Raw genomic sequence first — 25,376 nt, 5'->3', positions numbered from 1 at the left:
TCTGTCCAAACCCAGGTCCCAGCCTCCTCCTCCATACACGGCCTGCTTCTAGGCTCTGGAAACCACAGAAATGTAGGTCCTTCACAGGCAGGGTGGTCTCAGGTCAGTTTCTTTACTTCTCTGCAACGTGTTCTCCTTATGTGCGTAATAACACCTACGTCAGGGGGACTTGTATGTGTTTACTGAGGGAAATAAGTGTGGATTTTCTCTCCATCCCTATACTTATCTCTTGCACCACAGATAGATGAATATTTCTAAAGCACCTATTTTGTTGCGTTGCTTTCCTTCTCAAAAACATCAAGGACCACCCCCCATCCCTTTGCCACCATCGTTTCCACCAGGACAGAGCTAAGATGTCATTGACTGCAGAGACCTCAAGGGGTCATCAGAAATCATCCTGTAGATGAAGGAAGTAGCTCAAAATCTCCAATGAGGGGCCCACAGACCTCTATAAGTCAGTTCTCATGTTATTTTACCCAAACTTGTCCGCCCCACTCTGTCCCAGTGAACTTTTTTCTCTAGCTAAAACTCTTTCTTGTGGCCTTAGAAATATCTGGACAACCCCTCAAGTACAAGCCACAGGAAAACTGTTTCCCTGCTCCTCTACCCACCGAAATATCTTCAAGGAGCAAACGCCACCGACCTCTCCCACGATACCCTCATTCACACATTAAATGGGTTCCTTTTCTCGGCTTGTTCATTTACTAATATGATGCCATGCGTGTGATGTGGCTTTGCTTAATGATTCCATGTTTGCGTCTTGCAGCTCATTCACTCGATCCCAGGAAGCAAGACCAGCTCATAATTTCCACTCTGTTCACCTTGCACCTGGCAGAGGGGTACAGCCATGGCAGGAGCTGAAGAAAGAGCCAGTAGGAATAGCTAGCGCTTCCTGAGTGTTCACTATGGACCCTACATCATTCCAAGTCTTTCTTATATATTAGAAGAACATTGGGAGATGGGTGCAATTATGACTCCATTTCACAGTTGAAGAAAGAGAAGTATCTACCGTTAAATAAGTTATCCAGGCCCACACATGAGTGACAGTGCTGAGATACCAGCTCAGGTCATCGGACTTCAAAGTGCATGCTTCTAGAAGGAGGGAGGGGGTACAGAAGATAGCTTTTAGGTCTCAAGCTTGGACGAGTAGATTGTGCCCTAAGAGCTTCTCCAATGACCCTACAACCACAGGGCAAAGGAGTATTTCTAAGAGTGGTCTAAGTTATTCAGCCTCTGTCCTAGGAAAGACTCTAGGGGTCTCTTTCTTGTGAGATTTTCAGGCTCCACGTGAAAGAATCATTAGCAGAACCCTGAGAGGAAAAGGAGGAAGGACCAAGGACAGTGAAGGACAAAAGAGAAAGCTGTAAAAGGGAGAGGTTTGTGGTTTGAGGAAAACAATCAGTGACGAAGACCTTTATCATCGTGAGGCCCCCGAGCTGATTCCTCCTGATGGAGCTTTAGTGACTTGGAGGGAAGAGGAGAGGAGATTGTCTGTGCCAGCCAGTTGTCCTTTCTGCCCCCTGCCCCTGTGCCCCAGCTCCCCCCCAGAGCTGTGGAGTTCTGTGAGTCTCATTCCCGCCCATCCAAGGAAGACTTGGGTTGCTCCGGGGTCCTCTGGGTGCTGGGGCACCGCGCACCACCCCTCCTTCCTTTCCCCAGGATCAGACCCAGGATGCACTGGGTGGCCTTGAGATGGATTCGGGATGCAAACCTCAGGCTCTCTTAAAACAATAAAAGGGGCTTTTTGTTTTCTTTTTCAAATATGTTCTATGTAATTCTCAGAATGCCCCTGAGTGATAAGTGTTCTTGAAACCTGGGATGTGTTGAAGGCCAGGGGACGCGGTTAATCATGACAAGGACTGTAAGACTGTGACCAGCACAGTCGGGGGACACCTCCCAGGTCCCCATCTCTCCGCCTCTGAGCTCCCAGCACTCTTCTTGCTAAACAGTTTTATGCTTAGCCAAGGAATTTGAGCTCAATTTTTAGCATTAAGGGAATACTGAAGACTGGTAGTGATTGGTCCCTTCTTTTTCAAAGTGCACAAAAAATATGCTCATTTCTTTTTTCCTTCGTTTCTTTTCTTTCTTTTTCTGTTTCTTTTTGGTGCATGTTTAGGAGTCAGAATCTGCATAATATTTAGGATGAAGAGAAGTTGAATTTTTAATCTCTGAGCAAAAGGCCTTGGGTAACTTTCAAGTTCCCCTGAATCTTCTGATTTTCGCTCTGGTTCAAAACCATAGTTCCACGCACAGTTGAAATGGCATCTTCTCCCATTTGCGACTTCTGCATTTGGTATCAAGTCCTTGGTTATGTGCGAGGCTGTAGGAATGAGCCCGGGCACTTTTCCCAGGCGTCCCAGCGTCAGAGCGCTCACGTCTACATTGGGAAGAGCACCTTGAAGTGAACGGGGTCCTCCATCCATCCAGGCAGCAAACACGGGCACGGCCCTGGTCATCCGAGTGCCCGTCGGACAATGTAGAAGTGCAGAGAAGATGTTCTCAGAGATACGCCTGATACAGGAAATGAAAGACGGAACCAATGGTTTCAACCAAGTGAGAGCAGAACTGAAAGTCTGCAAATAAAAATTACAGATCCTTAATCACAACTTTCTCTCCGCACAGGCTGTATAAAAACATGCAATTCTATAAGAGACTTGTCTTTCTTTTCAAGACCTCTTGAGTCATCTTGACTTCTGTCTCTTGATTTAGATTTGGCTCTGAAAGTAGTAAAATAGTAAAAGCACCTGATTTCCCTGATCTGCACATACAGCATGCACTAGGGAGGTATTTCTCCACCAGAGATCCCCCTCTGAGGACTCTCCCTCCTACCTGGCCTAACTGTGCTCGGCTGGATCTGATTTCCTGGCTTCCTTGAGAAAGCAGAGAAGCATCTCGAACCTTAACTTTTTGTTTCATTTCTCAGCCAAACATTTGAGGCTTTAAAAAAAAGCGTATGGAGATAAAGCCATCACTGACTCTGTGGAAAGGAGTGTTAGGCAAAAAATAAGTTGGACAAATTTATTAAAAATTGAAGAATAAATGAGCTGCAAAAAAGACTGTAAGCCAAGGTAATCTGTGCGAGATCCCAGCCCCAGCAGTGCAAGCCTTTCATCCTTTGGGTTCTTGCTTTTGACTTGCTGAATCTGCAGAGTTAGCAAACTGGACATACATGCAAACAACCTTTTGCAGTTCTTTGAGCATCTACCTTTTGATCCATACCCATTCTGCAAAGCATTAGAAGACCAAATGTGTATGTTTTTCTGTGCTTCGGAAAAAGGGAAACTGACTGTTAGCAGCCTTCAGAATTCTCTTGAGTGCAAATAATGAAGCTCGGATTCCTGACGACACTGTCCTCCAGCATAGTTCTTGGGAAATCTTTGGAGAGTTTATACCTACAACTCACGCAGGACCACTTCCCGCCCATCTGTTCATTGGAAGCCACAGTTGAGTTAAGATTTGTTTATTTGTTTTCTCTGCATAAGAACACTGCAAATAGACTTCAAATGAGAAGCAACTTGCAAACCCAGGCTCTTATGTTATGAACACACCACGTCAATATATTTTAATAAGCATTCATTACTTATTGGACCTGAGAGCCCTTAGGCAACATCTAAGATTTTATTTTTTTTCAGTCTGTAGATTTTATTGTTTTGATGGGAGGTACCTGAGGGCAAGTGCATCCCTTCAAGCTTGTCCTAAGTGTCATTCTCGCCGTAGCAGAAGCACACGTGGTGGTCAGATGGATGTAAGACTGAGAATTCTTAGGCAGGACACAAAGTATTTAGAAAATAATGATAAAATAGTTTCTTCCTTGGATTAAATATGGGGATAAAATAACATTTGTAAATACTATGTAAACTAATATAAAATTACCCAAAAAAACGAATTATCCTGGAAATAAATTATTCCCGGCAATAATCATCGGTAAGGTTAGGACGTCCCTCTGGCTCTTCTGAGTCTACAGTGCACTGCCCCGCCCGATTCGAAAGCATTGAGTTGAACCCAGGACCTCTCGGCCCGTGACCGTCACTGGGGTTCTGCTTAGTTATTTCCAGCAAGCTTACCCCGTCTACTCACCAGCCTCCTAAACAGTCTTTTCCTGGACCATTCCTTTCTTTGCCACTAGAAGAGTTAAATTCCCTACATTTGAAAGGAAAAGGAATTAATATTTGCCAAATGCCTATTTCATTTGATTCCCACAGAGTTTTGCGAGAAAGGTATTGTCCTTTTTTCACAGATGTTGCACCGAAGTCTCAGAGAAGTTGAGTGACTCATGCACGGCCGCACAGCTCAGACGTGGATGGACTTGAACTCAGTTCTCAACCCCCCTCATTCTACTGCCCCACGCCACCTCCCAGGGCATAAGTCACCGCCCAACAAACCAGTTTTATGAGAACACGCCTTGCATTTCTTCAGGGAGTCTCACCTAGGTCCTTCCTTTTGCTAAAAGGTTAAGGGTGCGGTGCCTTTTGGACACAGGCCCAGGAGATTAAGTGCTGGTGAAATGTGTCGTCAGTCTACCTTCCCAGGGCCTGTCACATTTTCCCAGAACAGGTATGAATGGGCAAGGAAAGTGCAGAGTCTTGCTTGACTGCCCCACCCCAGGTGCTCCTCTCCTGACTCACAGGCCATCTGGGGGTGCCAGCCCAGGAGACCTGAGTCACTGCAGCCTTCCTCCATGATCCTTCCCAGAGAGCCGTTCCCCATGAGCCTGACTAACACCCCAAATATTCTGCAGTGCCAAGGTGTCATGAGCTGTTTAGCCAAATAAAGATCTGGATGATGGTCTGTGGTCAGGGACACTGGCGTGCTGCAGCCTCAGGGACCGCCATTCTAAAACAGGGACAGTAATTCCTGCTCTTACAGGTTGGGGGAGAGTAAAATGAGACAATGTTCAATATGCATATGGATTTGGGGGGGACACAACAGTCGATCCATAAGAGAAGTACCATCTAAAGAGCACGGATAGGGTTCAAGCAAGCCCAGACTGCACGGGGTGAGGGTTGGTTCTGTTGCGACCTATTCTCCAACCCCCGTACACAGCCTGCCCATGGTTTCCATGGTCATGGAAGCTGTCATGACCGTGATTCAGCAGGAAGCGAACAGAATGGGGAGCCAGAAGGCCTGGGTTCTCACAGCCTTGACATTATGGTCTTACTACCTGAGATTTAACAGCATGTGTAATTTGGACTCAGGGCTCAACCCATGGGGAATAACAGGCAGAGAAAAGAAAGCTGCAGCACTGAAATTGGTCCAGGCCGAGGCTATGTTCTGTGGGAGTTAGATACGACATGTGAAGAGCCTCAGCTCTGTATCTATAAGATATTATAGGATTGAACTGGAATCTGAGGCAGGTCTGCTGCATGTTGAGCACTTGCCAACAGTAAACTCCTCCCCTCCAGGCTCTGCATCCTGTGCTCCGGGGACCCAAGAGGGAAACGTCCCCCATTTCAGAAGGCGGATACCCTGGAGTTTAAGGTCTCATGGTTAGAAACTTCCAGAGCTGGCCTTTGACTCCAGGTCTGCTGGATTCTAAAGCATGTCCATCTTCTAATCTAAGGTGTGTACACAGACTTGTCCCCAAGGGTGTTGGACTTGGTCTCTCACTCACTTTACTGCGGTTGTAGAAACGGGACGGAGAAATGGGCTTCGGCCGTGGACAACTGCAATGGGTGGGGACTCAGAAAGGATGTTGAGGACTCAAAGGGGAAATTTCGCCAAGATAGTGACCCGCCTGTTCATTTTGTAGGTGCAAGCCTTGTCTGTGGCTCTGTGCCCATGGAAATTATTACTGTTTGTTTTGTGGCTCTTGCTGTTGTTACTTGCTGTGGGTAGTGAGTAAAGGAGTCTGGCTGCTGCTCTGTTGCCCTCCTGTCCTGAGGTCATTTTGCACCCAACATTTTCTCTAACCTTGAACCACAGCAAACACGAGCCTTCAGGATGACAATATCAAGTGTAGACAATGCATGCTATACTCCCGGGGTTATGTAAATGAGGGCGATCTAACCATTTCATAACAAGGCGGCCACCGGTCAGTTCAACCAATGCTTAGCAACACCACTGTCTCAGGTAAGCTTCCCTCTGCCAGCAATGCCTGTCCTCTTTATAAAAAAGAACTCTCAGGAGTGGGCCCATAATAAAAACTGTGACTGATCATTAAGCAAAGATGAATATTATCTTCATGACATGCATATCCAGGAGAGGAAACTACGGCAGCTTCTCCTTGTGTGGCAGGAAGCAGATGGCTGCAATCCTAATTTCTGTCTGTCATTTTTTTAGGGTCACTTGCTGGAGCAGGGTTGGCAAAGTGCAGGCATATTCGACAAACAGTCTTAACTGCTCGCGTCATACTGAGAAAAATAGCGGTATCTGTATGTGCTGTTTTGGACTCAATGTGTTTCTGTACCTGTGAATTTCAGGAGAGTATTTTATAGTTATTTTTCCCTGTGTTACAAAGAAGAAATTACAGCAATCATCCGAATCTGAGTGAACTACGATGTGCATCACACACCTTGGCACCAGGCCCCAGGCTAAGCTCCTTCCGTGTGTTATTTCTAATCGTAACGACACCTCAGCACGTTGGCCATTTATTATCATCCCCAATGTTACAGATGAGAAAACCAAAGCAGAAGGAGGTAAAAAAACAGCAGCATCGTAGTATTTGAGCCCAGCCCTCCAGTTGGGGTGTTTTCCTGTGCGTTCACTCCTGATGTCTGCACATCAGCCTCAGGGATGTGGGGAGACAGGCATCTCTGTCTCAGAGAAGTGGAGCATCTTGGCCAAAACGACAGAGCCAGAGGAGGACCCCAGGAGGGGACCAGCCTTCAGGCTCTGGAGCATTTTATTTGTTGCTGAGATGTCCTGAAAGGATATTTCCCTGGGACGCGTTACAAAAATCAATTGAATGGAAAAAAGTTGCTAAAAGGAATGATGTCATGCGAGAAAAGTTTCTATCCAAGGGATTTGAGACAAAAACAACCTGACTCTAAGAGAAAAGTGGATGAGATATCATTTCCTACGGGTCTCCTGGCACCAGGAACTGTATCAGGAATGTTTGCATGGGTCTTCTATTCAATACTTTCAGCTGCCCTATGAGGGGATCCCCTTGCTTAGGTAAGAGCAGACTCAGAGCTTCTGAAACCCACCCTGGTTACACAGATGCATGCGGGAGGGATTCAAACTAAATTTTTTCATCTCAAACGCTCACCGAATCATGTTACTTTTAACTGGAAAAAGACCACGTGCACTTGTAATGCCTGATTACAACGAACACATGATGAGCAGTGACAGCTTAATCACCTATTTGACCTTGAAGGAAAAGACGGCCACTCCGACTGAAAACAGCAAAACCGACCTCCAGTGTCAGGATGTGGAAACAGGTTGTGAGAAAGGAGGTTTCAGGTTTGCAGACATTTTAACTAGTCACCTGGGAATACCCATTCATTCCTCCTGTGCCAAAGACTCATATCCACAATTAAAAGGCTTTGTATTTAGTTTAGAAGTAATAACACTTGATTATTTAAATTGTATTGACAAGTCCAGAAACCAGCTTTAATACAGTTTTGCTTTCATTTCACTGAGTAGCTCCATTCAGAGGCACGCCGCTCTTTCTGGAGCATTCAATGCGTTTATATTAAATTAAAGAAAAAAGGTTGAAAGAACAAGCACTTGTGTAGGTGCTGCCCCAAAGGAGACAGAGCTTGCTGGTGTTGTGTCATGCAGAGCTGAGCTGACAGGTGTACGGATTTCCCCGATTGTTTTCCTCTGATCTTCGACCACTTCCTCTTCTTCAATAACTTTTCCAACCAAGGTGAAAGGGGGAGAAGAGATGGACGGAACACAATGGATGCTCAGCCTTTCTTGCCACCAAGGGATAGATTTATTAGTCTAATACTGTGGATCAAGTGGGTGGTTGGATTTTATTCAGAGATTATCCTCAGAATTAAGGTCTCTGTGCTGTTGGCAACAGGAGGAATTAGTGGCACGGTCATCCTTTCATTCATTCATTGAAGAAGCATTTCTAGAACACCTGCACAAGGGGCTGGGCACTCAGACGTGTAAAATTGTGGACACACAGTCTTGGCCCAAAGGGACTCCTACTCAGGGGAAGAGAGAGGGGAAGAGAGAGGGAGAGAGAGAGAGGTATAAGGAAGCCCAGAGCAGCGGCAGGTGACGGATCCAGAGAGCAGAGAAGACCGTGGGGTGGAGGGCACTTTCGTCCATTTCTGAAACCCTTTACACCTTGGGAAGGATGTGCCAGACATTCTTTCTCTACGGTTCAGCCAAAGAAGAAATGGAAACAAAGGCGTTTGTGTCCTGTTCAGGTGCACCCTGGCTGTTTGGTGGTGGCTCCAGCACTGGTGCAGAGGTCAGGGCGGCGTGAGGCGTGATTCCAGACAGCGAGGCTCGGCTGTGCGGCCAGATGGGGGCCCTGGGGACTTGTTAGTGGATCCAATGGATCCTAAGTCAGGGGGCTGTGAGGGTGATGGCGAAGGGCCGTGGGTACACAGAACATATACACAGTTCATTGTCATCGTCAAAACTAGCAAGTGCTTGATACACACACAGCCAGCTTTGCTTTGAAAGGCACAGCTCTCTAGCCGAGCATCACAAATGAGAGACACAAAGGCACCTCTCACTGAGTATCAAAGGAGGCAAACAGGAAGCAAAGGACAGGAGCTAAGGGAAGGGGACCCTCTGCGGCTGGTGTGGCCTGGGAAGTTGGTGGTGGGGTCAGTATATAAGCTACAGTTTGAAGTGAAGGGTCAGGACTTGGTCTTCTGCTCTGGAAGGTGGAGCTCATAGCAGGGTGCCCGGCACCTCGTTGACACTTCCCAGCTGTTGAGTGAGTCAGTGAATGAATGAATGAAGTATGGGCTTTGCCTCCGATGCTCCATCACTGGCTCCCGTGGAGCTGAGCCATGGGTGGGCTGAGAAGGTGATGGCCTGACCAGGTGATGGATGCAGACGTGGTTCGCCCCACACTTTACACAGGAGCACCTGTGACCTCTGTAGCATCTAACTGGAGACGTTAACAGGTAACTAAACAAAACCTATTATGAGAATGGAAAGAGATGGGTTGGCTTTATTTCTGGCTCTGCTGACTCCCTGCAAAATGAAATGCTAATGCCCTGCTCACCACAGGGCGTCTGAGGAGCAAATAAGGGTTGTCCCCACGTGCTGGCTGTCGGCTTTGTCACCTAGACTGGCGGCTTGCATCTGATCGACTCAGTGCTTATTTGTCAAAGAAAATGTCCAGTGAGACTATTTTACATACAGATAACAACAGTGACACCAAAACAACACAAAACCTCTGCAAATATATGGTATTTTATTTCCACTAAGGACAGTGGACGCTTGGAGTGCATGTTGATGGGAATTATGCACGTAGGAAAGAAAATGGGTGGTGAAAATTAAAAAATCAAGCAAACAAACACCAGTTAACTAAAAACAAGACAAAATAAAGAATATAAACCAACAAGTATATCTGAAGGTAAGCATAGGAATTTTAACTGGATAGAACGTATGCCAAATTCAAGTGGCGTCCAGCATCTAGGCTGATGCTTGCTCATGGATGAGGTATTCTAGGCACAGAATCCATTTAATCAGAAAGAACGTAACAAGTTAAATAATGCACTCATTCCAGAGGGCCATGAGGAGACACTGGTTCAATGGCCAGCTGGGCACAATCTTCCTGATTCAGAAGAATTGGACCCATCTCAGGATTTACAGCCATTCCTGAAAATGGCAGTAACAATTGGGACCTCTGGGTTCTTTGTCATTTGTCAAAAACACTGTGAATTCAACTCATTGAACCTGTTGGTCAATTCAATTCTGCCACTGGTCAGAGCGTTCACAGCTTTCGACAGGAAAAGTGTTTCCCTCAAAGATTTGCAGAACTTCCTTCCTGTAAGATTGCAGCAGAACAGCAAGAATTTCGAGAGGAAACTGCTTTCTTGATCATAAAAATGCAGCATAAAGCCTAAGCTTGTCCTTCACTGAATTTACTGGAAAATTATGTTGCGGAAACTAAACATGACTGACTTTTCCTAATGCTATGTTTTAAATTCTATTTTTAAACAAATTCAATGGGAAGACAAAAATTATTTTTCTGATTGAGAAATAAATATCCACCACAGGACGATGATAATGATCTACTATTGATCCCTGTATACCTTATCTCTAATCTTTCAACAGTCTTAAAAGATTCTCATTATTCACATTTTGGAGATGAGAAAAACAAAGCTGAAAGGGTTTTAAGTAACCATCTCAAAGCCAGGAGTTAGCTATTCTTCTACTTGTGAGTTACATGTGAGAAGGTTCATTCTTCCCAGAACATGATAGGGTAAATGCCCAGTCTTTGCAAATATAATTTGTAGAATTCCCTTAAAAATATATATACGTTACTATGTATCAATATAAAATAGATGAGAACCTACTGTATAGCACAGAGAAGACTACTCAGGGATCTGTGGTGTCCTAAATGGGAAGGAAATCTAAAAAAGAGTGGATATATGTGTACATATAACTGACTCACTTTGCTGTACAGCAGAAACTAACACAACATTGTAAAGCAACTATAAAAATAATTAAATTAAAAAACAAAAACAAAACGAAACTCTTAGTTTAGGCTACTGTTAAAAATTTCCAAGGAAAGTCACAATGTAAAGAAAGGGCTCCAGCCCTTGGACGACTTTCCCATGTTCTTGTCCAGTTTCCTGATTTCCAGGTGCCACTCTGGCTGGTCACTCGAATACAAGCATCCTTAAAAGGCAACGTTCCTTGTTACTAAAGTGCAGGAAGCACAGTGGGTGGGTCACGATTGATTAAGGATGAACAAGAAGCTGCTGGTGAGTCTTCCTCTCTCAAACCCCATAGACATTTCTGGCCAAAATGGGACTGAACCTGTTCCCCTGGTTCCCTCCTCCTGATACATGCGAAGTGTGAATGCTGCATCACTGACTGGAGAAACCCAGGAGGTAGGTGGTGTGTCCCCTGGGGCATCCTCACGTGCTGCTGTTCACTCAGCAAAGGCTCCCGTTCTTGGTCTTACTGGGCCTCATTCAGGTTGCAGGGCTACTGCTGGGGGCAACCTCACCAGTGCTGGACTCTTGGTGGTCTCAGCTCCTGCCGTCTCCTCCCCATCTTCTGGTGGGGCTTGACGACAGATAGATATTCAAAATCGCATCGTTATGGTTCAAAATTTTCAGTCCGTAGTGAACATTGATGTTCTCTTTAACTTACTTTAACTAAATGATTTATATGTCCGAATGTTGCCCAAAGGCAATTTTACCATGAAGAGTTAAATTTTTACAGTTCAAACACACACACACACACACAGAGACATATGTCTCTTGGTGAGTCAGCACAGCTTTTGAGCTTGTGAGTAAATGACCTATTTTAGGGAAGATGGTAAATTGTGTGAGTGAACACGGGGGTGACAGCAAAGATTTTTTCGAATTCCTGCTGAAAGGGAAGACAGGGCACGCGCCATTTACTGCCCTTTTACCTACCCCACGGTGCCACCACTCTCCCATCTCCTCAGCCACGCAAACGGAAAAATGACACCCAAGCAATGCCGCCTGCTTTTACAGTGAGTTAATTGATAAAGCCCGTGCTTGTCATCACCTATCTTGCACATCTGGAAGGAAGTCTTGCACAACCACAGTGAAATGTGGTAATGTGAAACTTAAGAAATCGAGGGGAACAGAACTCTGATTAGTCAATACATGCAAGTCACCGGTACATGTGCTTGGGAATCAAGCAAGTACACAGCTTCGGAAAATGCTGATTTCTCTGGCCTGGCGAACATTTTCCACTATCTAAGTAGCTAAGTCTTTTAAAAAGTTAATAATTATTTGTTCGTGGCAGCTTTGGATTGGGGGCTCTGAATTTAAGGAAGAGGTCTAGATCATATGATACCTTTTTTTTTCTCTTTTAGCACTATTATGTTAAGGGAAGTCAGTGCAAGGCTTAGCAACACGAGTTTGAAGAGACTCACAGTGACAAGGGGCATTCTAGTTAAATCTGTCCTTTACTGAAAATTCTGCGGTGACTGCTCGGCCCAGCATGACTCCTATCAGGACATGTGGTACCCAGATGCCTTCTTGTCTTTGTCTCTTTCCATTCACAGCCGTTTAGAGAATTCTCATTAAAATTACTTAGGGTGAAACAGAGAGACTGTGTTATAAACTAAATCTAGTTAAACACACTTTGTTGTATTGCCTCATTTGTGTGATGCATGGACCTAATTTTCCTCTCTTTGTGTCTTAACTACATACATTAGGTGATGCTTGCCAATTAATGCAGGATGTCACATCCCCAGTTGCTTTCTCGAGCTTCTTAAACATTAGAAATAAATACATGCCACCCGTCTCATATCTTGAAAGCAATTCAAAATGGTTACTTTTGTTTGCATAGGCTTACAGCACAGTTTATAGCTTTAGTGCTTCCGAATTATAAGAAAGTTCTGTCTCCATTTCATAAATGTGACTTCATTTCAAGGTGAATCCAACAGAACAAGCAGAAGGCTCTCGTGAGAACTTGCGTGAGACAGAAAGCGGTGTTGGCTGGTGATTAAAGCCTTGGTCTTTGGCATTTGAGAGACGTGGCCTCAAATATTTAGCCTGATGCTTCCTGCTGAGCCACCTAGAGAAAGCTGCTCAGTATTCCTCACCTGTGAAATGGGGATAACGCCCGCCGTGTGGAGTACCCTGGGAAATATACATAAACACACACACAGACACAGATATATAACATACTGCCTCCCCGATTTGTAGTCAAGGCACAAGAAGTAGTAGATATCATCACTTTCATCATCACCCAGTTTGGGCAGGGGAATAATTCAGGTTGAGAAGGAGGGTTGTTAAAAATATAGCTCATTGGGGCTTCCCTGGTGGCGCAGTGGTTGAGAATCTGCCTGCCAATGCAGGGGACACGGGTTCAAGCCCTGGTCTGGGAAGATCCCACATGCCGCGGAGCAACTGGGCCCGTGAGCCACAACTACTGAGCCTGCGCGTCTGGAGCCTGTGCTCCGCAACAAGAGAGGCCGCGATAGTGAGAGGCCCGCACACCGCGATGGAGAGTGGCCCCTGCTCGCCACAACTAGAGAAAGCCCTCGCACAGAAACGAAGACCCAACACAGCCAAAAATAAATTAAAAAAATAAAAAATAATAAAAAAATAAAAATATAGCTCATGGTGGCGTAAGGTTAAAAACTAAGAAGGGAGTTACATATGAAAGATATGTTCTATCTTCGGAGCAATTAAAATATAAAAGTAAACAACCTCCCATCGACTCCACCGCCCTCTGAGCACACAGGTCAGCTGGGAACGTGTGCAGTATGATTGGTGAGTTGGGAGAACTTGAGACTGGATCTGCAATGGCTACAACGGCAGTTTTCAAAGAGGTTTTTTTTTTTTTTTTTTTAATTAAAAAAATGGTATGCTATGAAGCACCAAATGCTTGAATAACTTAACTATAATTAAAGGGGCAATTTGAGAATGTCCCTCTTTCCATTCTAAGTCAGAGCAATTTTCTCAACAATGCTGTCTACTGTAGCACAAGAGAAAGCTTTCTAGATCTGAGCTGAGCATTTCCAGGAGGGTGGACATGTAATTTGAAGTCCACCCTATACTCACAGACCACAGAATTGCAGTGCTCTATAAAATGCTCGATACACGTGACCTAACCCAAAATATTTTAGCAATAAGAAAACTGAGGTCCAGCGTAACTCAGCAAATTGCCCGAAAGCACACGGCGAGCTCGACTGAGAACGTATCCTTTCGTTTAGCTAGGTTTCAAAAATTTTGTTAAGCAGACTGAAATTTTTTGTCCTTCTATAATTATCCTTGGTTTACAGCTGATTCCTTGCATGGCAGTTCTCCTAGCAGCCTTATTTGAACATAACCGAGCTGTTCGGCATAGTCTTCACATGACAAAGTGGTCAAGTCTTACTAGTAGCCGAGAATGCATTATCAAGCCTTTATTTAGTGCTACAGTCAGGGCAATCCAACTATTAGTCATCCTGACATGTGCTTTGAACACAACACACCCATGAGTCCTGGCAAAAATTGCATCTGCTTCCTGCACCCTCCCACATCACAACTCCGTTGAAATGGCTTATATTTTTACCACAGTTCTAGAAAGAAAATTACTTAACATTTCTAATCTGGGGACGCACTTCAACTTCCCCTCCCCAATTATCAAATTAAAAGCAGCTCGTGTAAACTCTGCCCACGCAGCAAAATGAAGATCCGCTAGGAACAAGAGGCAGTGAGCCCTTCCAGCAACCAGAGAACTTCCTTAAACTAAGAACAAGGTTAAGAAGCTCATTGCCTCAGAAATTTCCATCATCCTATAGCCCCTTCTAGAAAGCACACACTGATTTATAACCATCACTACTGAGGAGCTTAATATGAACTCAACACAACCTTGTTTGCCACTCGCCACTCAGTAGAACTAAGATCTAGTGCTGCTCACGGGAAATGTTTCTAGAGAACCGAAAGCTATTTTGTTTTAAAACAAACTCTGCGTTTCAATGCATCCCATTTACCTCAAGAAAAAAAAAAATCTGGTGATCATGTAAACAATCTTTTACCTTCTGCCCTATTTTGCTGGGCTGACCAGAGAAGGTGGTGGGAGGGGGTAGGTAAGAAGAGTGGACTGAAGGCCAGGGGGATGGCTTTAGGGCTTGCTGTCCCAACTGTGTCCTTTTCACCCTCTTGGGTGACATCTCAGCCAGGTGTGCGGGCCAGGTCAGAGGCGGCTGCCCAGCTCTGACCGCCTCCGTGGAACAGGGCTGCAGGAGCCTGCGGAAGTGAAAGGGAGGTGTTTGTTTCACATTCTGCGGATGCCTCTGCAATTTATTCTCCTGGCTGGAGTGACAGGAAGATAAAACACAGCAAGTGTTTCCTCCTGTGCCCCAAGGCCTGGTGGCCAGTCTCTGGAGGAGAATTCAGTGCCCATCAGGGGAGCAACCCCAGGCTCCTATTTCCACCTTTGCTGCCAGGAAGGGCAGTGAGTGGGGGGGAGACAAGTGGTTTGCTGGGTAGCACAAGGAAGATTTCCCAAGGAGGAGCCGGGTGAGTAATCTGGCAGGAATTTGTTTCAACACTCCGCCACCCACCCCCCACACACAAAAACAACCAGACTCAAGATGCTGATAAGAATTCTTTTATGTTATTCCAATAAAAAATACATTCATACAGAAATATAACAATCTTGCAAAAAACAATTTCAAATAAAATCTTGTAAAACAAAATTTTACAAAAATCTTACAAAGATTTTTTTAGATAACAGGGTGCTTCAAAAAAAAAAAAGAAATTTCACTAATAGAAATTTTTTTTTTAATGTCAAGCAAAAAGTTTCTGCTTGATTGAGGCTCAGTTATCACCTGAACAGAATGTAATTCTTTATGTACTTGCTTATTATGAAAATTACAGGCATTGACATACGTGGCACCCAGCCCCACCCAATCAAACCACTCCATGGTGTTTCATAAGTGAGACAAGCCAGTGCAAGTTTTTTTTTTGTCTTTTGTTTACCTTCTTGCTGAATGGAATTGTTATGGCTAAGCACACAGCAGGGCCAAAAAAGGAGTTTTCCAAAATCCAGCAAATCAAGTGCCTGGATTTGGAATTGCCAAAAGAAAAGTGCATTTCCCCCCTCAGCAATATGAAATGAGTTCTTTAGGTAAGTGTATCCATCAGCCCAGATTAAAAAAAACAAAAAACAAAAAAAACCAGTTATGTGAGCTTTCACCATTGCTCATCTCTAGGAAGATCCGAACAAAATACCAGCCCAGCCAGACTCATATGTGTGTATATATATATATAAATATATATAAAGGAAAGATCCACACCCATGAGCCAGCAGCTGGATGGAGGATCAGCTGTCCATGCTGCGGTGTGCCAATTCAGGGAAATTACTCGTTGGAAAACTGGAAGAATCTATGTGCTGGAAAAAAATAGCTTCATCTGCATAAAAAGTGCTCTAAAAAAGAATCCCTGTGATTAGCTTACTCTTAGGCTCGATCTTCAATAAAGCTGACATTCAAAATCAAAACCTTAGTGTGTCTGAGACCAACGAGCGGGCTAGTATTCCGTTCATGCCAGTTTTGAATGGCGAAGGTACCCTATCCCAGACCTGCCGATTATGATGAGCGAGTTGGCAATCTGGAAGAGATTTGATGCCAAGAGCCTGTGGCAAATTGTTAAATTAAAGGGAAAGCCTTTATAAAAGTTAGAGTTCTCATGTTTACCTCCTTTGTGGCCATTTTGAAATATGTCTTCACAGGCTGTGGAATTTTCTAGCTAGACATTCTAATTTCTCCTTAAAAAAATATGTATATATTATCTATATATATGTATATATATATATACACACACATACACACATACACATACTATACACACAAATATACATACACAAGAATTTCGCCCACCTTAAAAAAAAAAGGTAATATACTTTCTGTGTTACCAACAGATAGCTAGATAGATACGCGAGAAACTTGTGCCTTTTAAGCAAATACATTGTTTTTTATACTTCTGTATCTTTAATACGTGTGAAAATATTACATATTAAACACAGCCGGTGTATGATCTGTACAACTGTTGTGCAAAGTCTATACGGAAGTCTCACGGTGGCAGAAATGGTCTGATTTTCCAATTATCACGTGTTTTCCACTTTAACACTGACAGTCAAGTTGTCTAAACTACTGAGTAAATACTGACTTGTTTGGGGGGTTTTCATCTATTTGACTTTGTGAAGGAGGACCTTAAAGAGATTTTTTTTCTGTATTATATATTGATACAGTACAAAGCCAGGTGAAAAAAGAGCCTTAATAAAGCATGCATCACCCATACCCCTGTACGAGACCCCTACATAAGGGGCCACTTGCGTAAGGCACCATTGTTAAGATCTACAGTGCATTAACAGCTAGAAAACCAGAAATTAGTCCTCAAGGCATAAATAAGAGAAACTTAGCTGCATGAGAAAACAGTTTCTAAGCTTTAGTGGTTTTATCCACCCAACTGAGAAAAATTTTAGGTTCTGAGTCTAATGAGACATTAGACCAGCAATTCCCAGCCCTAGTGTCCTGGACACCCAACTCGTGTCCAACATCTTTCAAGGGCATCACGAAATTCTCCAAAAAGGTAATTCAAATTCGAACCATTCACAAAATAGTCCTATGCTGCACAATGCCTCTCTGGAAGGGGAGTGTTATGAAATCGAAGGGGGGAAGGATTGTGTATTGCCAGGCCCAGATGGCTAGGGGGTCACCGAATTCAACCAATCGTATCTTAGCTGCTCAGTGAACTGGAATCAAAACTGTAGTCCTGATTTAAAAATGGAAAAGCAGATAATTCCCCAGACCATGCATTACTTTTGTCTTAGAAGGAAACGTTATCAACGTATTATATTTGTAGATACACAGCTTATACAATGGGTAACAAATGAACTCTGTCTCAGAGAGTAGCAGAAGCTACTCACTTCACACAGCTGAACCAGACACCGAAAGTTCTCGCCACACGCTAGAGGGAAAGGGGCTCCCCTCCCTACACCCACTCGCCACTCCCGGGTCCTGACCGCCCACGCCTGTCCTCCACATCTCCCTTCTTTTTTTCTTTTCTTTTCTTTTTTTTCCACTAAGGCGCAGACTCTACCTACACCCCCCCCCACCCCGCCCCGGGAAATGATTGGTGGCCATCTCATCTCATGGAACACGCCTCACACACAAAACATTCAAACTATGTTTTTTTCTGTCTCTTGCAGCCTCGCAAGGGAAAGGACTCTGTCTCGTCACACAGTCCGTAGGAGACCCTCCACATACAGCCCACCCACCACTAACATTCTCAGTGCACATGCTCACGGCAAAGGCTTAGGGACCACTCAGAGGATAGGTACCAGTGGCGAGGCCAGGGCCACCCAAACACCACACACCCCGGGTGCTCTGCCGCTTCGGACATGACTTTTTTCGCCCTCGAAAGACCTTCCCAGTAGGTCCTGGAGGCGACCGGGTAGGGTGCAAAATGGCTTTGGCTGGAACACGCACCCTCCTTCCACGGCCGTCTCAGCCTGGAAGCCTTTTTAGCCCGCAGGAGTCGACGCTCTGCCCCTTCAGAGGTGCCTCTTCATGTGCAGGGCCAGGTGGTCGGACCTGGAGAAACACCTGCAGAGAGAATCGGGGTCCCAGACGTTAGGTCTCCAGCCCCGTCAGTTACAGACCTCCTGCCCGTGCTCCCCCCAGCTAAATAAGCCCTCTCCATGGGGGGTGGGACTCATCATGCTGAGTCAGCCCCATCCACATTCGGGGCAGGAGTATACATCAAGGAGGTTGCCAATCAGCTCTTGGGAATGTCACCTGACTTTACTGCCCAGCCTTCAAATTTGAAAACTGTTAAAGGGCCAATCTTCAGAAAGTATGAACGAAATCATTCTATTCTCATGCACTCAGTACACGGTGCTTCCTAACCTGGACGAGTGGCATATTAGAGCCTTTTTAAAAAGTCCTGGGCTGAAAAGAGAGATGCCAGTGCAGGCCAGGAAGACGGCTGCCTTGCTGCAGGGTGACTGCATGCCTACTTCGCTCCGGGGATGGCACCGCCGCGCCCCTGCTGTTCATGCACGTACCTGTCACAGTGAGAACATTTAAAAGGCTTGGCACCAGTGTGCTTTCTGAAGTGTCTCGTTAACTCATCGCTTCTTGCAAAACGCCACTCACAACCTTCCCATGAGCATCTGTAAGGCTTTTCTCCTGGGAAGAGAGCACACGACAGGCACGCCATGATTTCACTGAACAGTAAGGGAAGGGCCCTGCTACCCCAACACGGGGCGGGAAAGTCCACTCAGGAGCAGGCCCAGAGGCCACTGCCCTCAGGAATTCAGAATACACCTCAGTTAGTGCTAGGAGCCGGCCCTCCCAAGGTAACAGGCAGGAGCTCTTTCTTGACCTAGCCTTGGGCCTCCAAGTGCTGGGGAAGAGACCCAGGCTTGGCAGGGCCCACATGACCGTAATCAGAGTGAACGTGTAAGAAGGACAATTACTCAGACTGGAGAAATACTTCCGAAGTGATGTGTCAGCCCACTGGACCCGCGGCCTTGGCCAGGGCTGGGTTTTATTGCTTTCTCCATGGAAACGGTTTCTCTCAAGCACTTATTTTGTTCCTTACTCACTTCCCTGTGGAATGAGGCTTTGTAGTTTCCTCCGGGAAACTATATTTCTCCAAAACTGAGGTCATGAGTTTCTGGGAAACCCCATGCCAAGGTCTTCAAAACACTTTCTAAATGACAAGCGAAAGACCCAGTCGACTTTATCCCTTGGTCGGATTACAAATATGATTTCACTAAAAGTGCTACCTGAGAAAATAAAAAACAACTGCCACAGTCAGTCCTGAGTGTGCTATTGGGACAGTCAGGAGCCTGGTTCCAGGGTACCCGGGTCCTGATCCTGGCTCTGCCCTGAGCTGTTTCAGGACCCTGATCTCCTCTCATTATTGGTAACACGAGAGTTTGCATGACTTGATCTCTAAGACCCCTTCCAGCTCCAAAATTTCTGTGATGCTTCACCAGTTATCCTAGACTGTCACGGTAACTATAAATGGAACTATTCTCTAGACTGTGATATTTCATTAAGAAGTTATTATTATTTTTTCAAGTTGGCATCAGAAAACAAAGGCAGCATGATACACAGAGAAATGCTCACTAAGTACCTGCTGATGATACTGCTTCGTACAGAGTCGATGGGTCTAGCTCAGACCCCACATGGTGTCTGGCACCCACCTGCGCCACACCGCCCAGCCCCCCTCTCCCAACCCTCGAGCTTCATTTCCAAAAATCAGAGGCAACTCCAAGTAACACTGTACACGGACACTGCAGACTGCACAGTGGGCCTTGATAACCCAGGTGGCTAGAGTGGGTGGGGTACTCGGTGTAGACAGAGAATGTGATTTACCTCTTGTTTGTTTAATCTGAAAGCGATAACCATTCATCGGGCACACATGTCCAGTCTTTCAGCGCCTACTCTGTCCTCCCCAGAGACCCAACTCTTTTGAGGGAAGGAAGGAGGTGAGGATGTGTCTGCTCTGACAGCCTCCTGCGGAGCCCCGGCCCCCTCCCAGGGCTGGTGCAATTAATTCAGCGGCGCCCGGGTCGCAGGAGGGACTGACCTGTGTGGGTGCGCTGATGTGCTTTCAAGTGGGAGCTTTTGGTGTAAACTTTTCTGCAGCCGTTAAAGTGGCACCGATGCACCCTCCTGCGGCCGTCTGGGGAGGCATCTCCGCTGCCCTTGTCGCCGGGCTTCCCCGCAGTCCCACTGCGCGCCTTCCCGGGAGGGTGCAGCTCACCCGGCATGCAGCCCCACAGGTGGGACGGCTCTCTGCTCAGTTCTGGGGAGGAAGGGGGTGTGGAGGTGACGGAGGAGCTCAGGTTCCCCGAATTGACTAAAACTTCGCCGATGGGGTCAGAGGTAAACTTGGTGGTGGGAGAGAGCTCCTCGGAGCTGTCGGAGGATTCGCTGCTCACGTCCGAGTTCAGGCTGTTGGTCTCCAGGTTGTAGCCAAAGCCGGGGCTGTTGAGTGCATCCTCAGGGGGACTGGAGGACATCTTCAGGTCCGAGTCCTCCTTTTTCTCCCGAGCCAGGATGATTTTGGTCCACAGATCTTCCTGGCTGTCGAATTTGATTTCGGAGGCTGACACATAGCAGGGTTCGCTCTGGAGGTAACGTTCCAACTCCAGGCAGGTCTGTGCGAAAGGAACCACAAGGAGGCATGTGATTGTGACGACTACCGAAAACGGAACCGAAAGCGCATTTCCAAAAACATGCAGGAGTCAAGGGCAAATAAACTGTGGCCTTGTCACTACAAGAATCCATGTCTTTAGCAGAGTGAGAGGAAAGCTGCTTCTAGAAATAGGTACACATTCAGAAGAAAAACCAGAGGTGAAACCTCTCCCCGCTTCCCCAAGTTGGACCAATGGCCACAAATGGCTGATGGTCACTGAGCCAGTTTTTGTTATAGTTACAGTGTTGACGTTTCTAATAAGTTTCTGTAAGCCACACAAAGAATACCAGCCTCAGACCTGCCCCCACCGGACAGGTTTAACCATATCATCTGACAGTGTTGAGAACCCTGTGCATCAAGGAAACCCAGGCATCCGCCTTCCAGAGGCACAGACAGAGGGCTTGCTGCTCTCAACACAGTGTGCTCTGACATGGCATGTGTCTCCCCCTGGAGAACCGCTGACAGCACAGGCCACACTCAGTGAGCGGACGCAGCCAGCTGATGGTCTAGGGTCAGGAAGGAGCTGCAGAGAAACCACCCGTTTCCTGCGGAGCCCAGACCTAATAGGCTTTCAAAGAATGCCATTCCCAAGTACAGGGCCATGCGCACACACAACTTATATGACTTCCACAGTGGTCAGAGGAAAACAACGACAGGAGTGGAGAAACCATTCCAGAATGGCCATCTGCTATTGTAAAGGATGCAGGAGGGGAAATTCCTCCGCAGCCCTGCTGGGAGTCCCACAATGGACAAGAACTTTATCTACTGGCCAAGAGTACAACTGTATGAGTCATCACTCTATTTCTTTCACACAATGCCAAAGGAGACTTCCTTTTGAAATTCTGACCAGCAGCCAAAAAAGGACCCGGTTCAAATATACATGCAGCGAGTCATGGCCAGAGTGCCCCCCCCAGCCCCACAACCAACCTTTCCAGAAGCTACAACTGCCAAGAGACCAGTATCCCCTCTCCCCACCATCTCAAACTTTCTAGCCACTGGAAAAGAAAAACGGTAGGAAACGTTTTAGGTTTAAATTATGTCTGCCCTTATCTTCACTAGGATCAACTGCCTGCATGTCCATATAAGGCTGTCTATACTACTGCAATTCCACAGCTTTAGATTTCTACAGCAAACTCTGCTCTTTTTAGCAAATCATTTTCAGGACTAGCAAAGCCCACCCAAAGGGCTCCCGCTTGGTTATTTAGCAGTGTGCCTGCTATCAGAATAGACCATTCCCCCTCCCCCTCCTCACCTAGCAAGCAGGAGCAAGCAGAGGGGGAAAAAACAATCATTGTTTTCTCATTACCCCTAAAATTAGACGTCTGGGTTACAAAGCACACTAGAGTGTTCTGTGGAGAGACAGCAAGATATTCCATGGATGTTCCAAAGAAAAAGGAAAGCACGTTTATTGAGATCTTGTTAAACTTTAATAATCTGGCTAATTTAAAATCTCCATTATGCTGACGAGCACTGGGGACCAGAAGGAAGCTCTCAGGGAGAGTTTAAAAGCCTCTGAAGGCGACCAAGAGCTCAGCCTGGCTTGTGGCCCAAATCCCAAATGCCCAAGGAAACTACTTAGATCAATTTCAATCACGTCCTAGGAAGCAGCTTCTTTAGGAGGAAAAGCCTGGAGGGGAGAGGGAGGCAGGAAAGGGCTGGGAACAATTAAGCAGGCATGTGAAGGTTGTAACACTTTGCATTTCATCTCCCCTAAAAGCCTTCTAGGCTTTGAAACCCACAATATATATTTGATCTGCTAATACACTTTGTGACAAAAAGCAAACAGCCTAGCAGGGCAGAGAAAACCCCAAACCCTCCTTCTATCTTTAAAGATAATGGGACAAGTGTCAGAATCCCTCCCTTCAGGTAATCCTAACGCATTGGAAGGGGGGAAAATTGTTTCTTAAATGTCCAATGCCAAAAATTCCAGTTCCACTAAAAATGCTGGAAACAGACTCTTCTTCCCAAACTCTGACTTGAAGCAATTCGGACGGGCTCATTGTCATATGACTGATAAGTCACTGGTTGTGCAAACATTGGTTTTTTTTTTTTTTTTTTCTTTTTTCTGGTCAACAAAAGAAGCAGGTAAGAAAAACAAGGCAGATCGAGGCAAATCTTAAGGATTCCCAAGAAGGTAAAGAAACTGAAAATGGCCTGGTAGAGAAAAGGAGCTGGTGGATGTTTCGCTGGTGAAATCCTTAATTAAAAAAAAAAAAATCTCCACGTACAAACACCAAAAAGCAAAACAAAACCAAAATCCCTTAAAAAAAAAAAAACACCCTTGGCAGTCCATGCAAGTTCATATGACCAGATCCAGCTGTGGAGTCTGGAGCTGGTACAAGCACCAAACTTCTGCCAAGGGCTGGGGCCGGGATCAGGCCGCGGAGCTGGGTCTGCCCTCCGGAGAACGCAGTTCATAAGCCCCAGAAACGGCAAAAACACTCCAAGCGCCGAAGCACTGCTGCGCCCCACTCAAATGACAACTCCGCTCCACGCTGTAAAAGGCCCCTTTAAAGTGCCTTCCACACCGGAGGCAGCAGAAGTACGTTTTAAGACTAATTATTTTAATTTTTAAAAAAATTTACCCGAACCATTAAAAAAAGAAGAAAAAGAAATGCACCTCCAACCACACACCGTCCTGTCGGTGAGTGCATGCACTCCCTCCTCGGCGCACCCGGGCACCTGGCCCATGAAAATTCCTATTTACCTGTTGCCAATATTCCTCCAGGGAGGGCAGCGCCGAGAAGTAACCAGTCTCGTGCACAATCTGGAGTTCCTGGAAGATGCTGCACATTGGGAGCACATCCATGTCGGGTTGGAAAAGACAGTCACTGCTGTTGTAAAAACAGGGAGGTGTGCGGTCTGGAGTCGGGAGCGCAGCAGCCGTGCCTGCAGCGCCGGGGAAGTTCATGCAAACTCAGTGGGCAGCAATTAGGCGCCGCGGGTTCGGATCCTACCGGAGCCCGGAGACTCGCTCGCGAGCCCACACAATATTTGCAAACACCGGACTGACTGCAAACGTAACCCCTGCAAAACTTCCCTATTCAAAGCTCCGCTGCCAGCCTCCCCTCCTCCCCGCCCAGCCCCCCCATCTCCCCACGTGACTCGCCCGCGCCCGCCCCGCGCACCGCCCAATCACGCCGCGCCTGGCCCGGGGGCTGCGCGACGATGATGTCAGCTCCGGCCAATCGCGGGCAGCGGCTTACAGCGGCCCCGCCTGGCGTGACCGAGCCTCTCCATCACAACCCTCGCCATTGGCTGAATTCGAACTTCGGCCAGCTCTGATTGGAAGGCGGTTTCGCAGGCTATTTTTAGCAGGGTATATAAGGCGCGGGCCGCCGCACGCCGGAGGAGTCGGTGCTGGGAGGTGTGCGGCCGAGCGCCCGAGTGCGCTGCTGCCGGGCAGAGGCAGCCGGGTGTTCCTTCCCGTCCCGTCCCCGGTCCCCGTACCCCTGTCGTCCCGGTCCCGGTCCCCGTCCTCGTCCCCCCCACCGGGGCTGGTCGCCGCAAACCCCGGTCCTCGTCACTCAGGCCGGTCACGCGGGACCAGTCCTCTGCCCCCCGGCCCAGCGGTTCAGTGTGCCGCTGCCTGGCTGAGGGGAGCCGGGCCGGGTCCCCTCTGTCCCTCCCTCCGACCCCGGGCCGGCCTGCCCTTCTCTGGTCCCATCCGTCCCTCCCATCCCTCTGTGTTTCCCCTTCCGTCCCCCTGTATTCCCCGTTTTCCGTCCCCTTCTGTTCCCCCTCTGTCCCTCTCTGTTTCCCCTCCTTCCCACTCTGTTCTCCCTCCGTACCCGCTCCGTTCCCATCTGTCCCCCCGTCCCCCTCCATCCCCATCTGTCCCCCTCAATCCTCAGGTGGCACCTGTGACCCAGTGGTGGTGGACGGGTGGTGGACTGGGCAGCCCCACGGGTGTGGTGAGGAACAGGGAGGGGCCGGAGGTACTCCAGAATCACTGGGGTATGCTGTATGTGAATCTGAGGTCCCTCCTTCAGCCTCCCTCACAAGGACAGGGCACACACCTGGGGGACGCGCCTCTGCCCCGCCCCACCCCCATGCCTGCCTAACCTGCAGGAAAAAGACCAGAATGGCCTGGAAGACCCAAGTTGGATCTGCTTGCTCCTGAGGGGGTTATTTGCACTCTTGATTCTATGGGAACACAGTTTTCTTTTAAACAAGAGGGCGCTTTGGGAGGGGGCGTTTAAAAAAAGAGGGGGCCTATAACCATTCTCAGTAGGGTCCTCCATCCACACCAGCTGCGTACATTTTAGAAATGCAGTTTCCAGGGTCTGACCCCAAACCTACAGAATCATAAGCTAGAGGGTGGAGGCTGTCCCAGCCATTGAGTTTTGACCAACCTCCCCAGGTTAATCTCTTGCTACTAAAGTTTGGGAACTGGGCGTCTAGAAAATGTCCTTTTACTTGTCACCTACCATACATCAGCCTTCATTCCAAGAAGATGCAGAGACCCTCACCAAGATTAATAGCTAGACTTTCCCCTAGTTGAACGTGAAAACAGTTTAAATGAGGTTGAAGCTGACATTCGATGCGGGTTTTTTTTCATATAAATTATCTCCTGAAATATACCATAACGTTCAT

The 25,376-nt window shown here is 46.8% G+C and overlaps 1 protein-coding gene across 2 annotated transcripts; it reads right to left on the bottom strand.

The window, feature by feature from the left end:
* Positions 1-15,158: 15,158 nt before the first annotated feature.
* Positions 15,159-23,827, bottom strand: KLF6 (KLF transcription factor 6). 2 transcript variants are annotated; one of them, XM_061179697.1, is made up of 4 exons: positions 23,488-23,827; positions 20,169-20,742; positions 18,634-18,757; positions 15,159-18,172 (listed from the first exon to the last, which is right to left on the bottom strand). In XM_061179697.1, the coding sequence occupies exons 1-4, from the start codon at positions 23,689-23,691 to the stop codon at positions 18,121-18,123; spliced, it is 954 nt and encodes a 317-aa protein (XP_061035680.1). In that variant the 5' UTR covers positions 23,692-23,827; the 3' UTR covers positions 15,159-18,120. The 2 variants fall into 2 exon arrangements, with proteins under 2 accessions (XP_061035680.1, XP_061035681.1); XM_061179698.1 differs by lacking the exon at positions 23,488-23,827 and adding an exon at positions 21,072-21,357.
* Positions 23,828-25,376: the final 1,549 nt, after the last annotated feature.

This window comes from Eubalaena glacialis, chromosome 2, assembly GCF_028564815.1.
Source record: "Eubalaena glacialis isolate mEubGla1 chromosome 2, mEubGla1.1.hap2.+ XY, whole genome shotgun sequence".
Classification (NCBI taxonomy): domain Eukaryota; kingdom Metazoa; phylum Chordata; class Mammalia; order Artiodactyla; family Balaenidae; genus Eubalaena; species Eubalaena glacialis.
The sequence above is the reverse complement of the archived record's forward strand: the minus strand, read 5'-3'. Positions and strand labels throughout refer to the sequence as shown.

Bases quoted from the DNA above. Each gene is read 5' to 3' on its own strand.
- KLF6 (XM_061179697.1), bottom strand. From the start codon at position 23,691: ATGAACTTCCCCGGCGCTGCAGGCACGGCTGCTGCGCTCCCGACTCCA. The intron at 18,758-20,168 runs GTCAGTCCCTCC...CTCTCTTCCCAG, and splicing joins ACATCAGCGCACCCACACAG to GAGAAAAGCCTTACAGATGC. The intron at 18,173-18,633 runs GTACGTGCATGA...TTCTCTCTGCAG, and splicing joins AAATGTTCTCACTGTGACAG to GTGTTTCTCCAGGTCCGACC.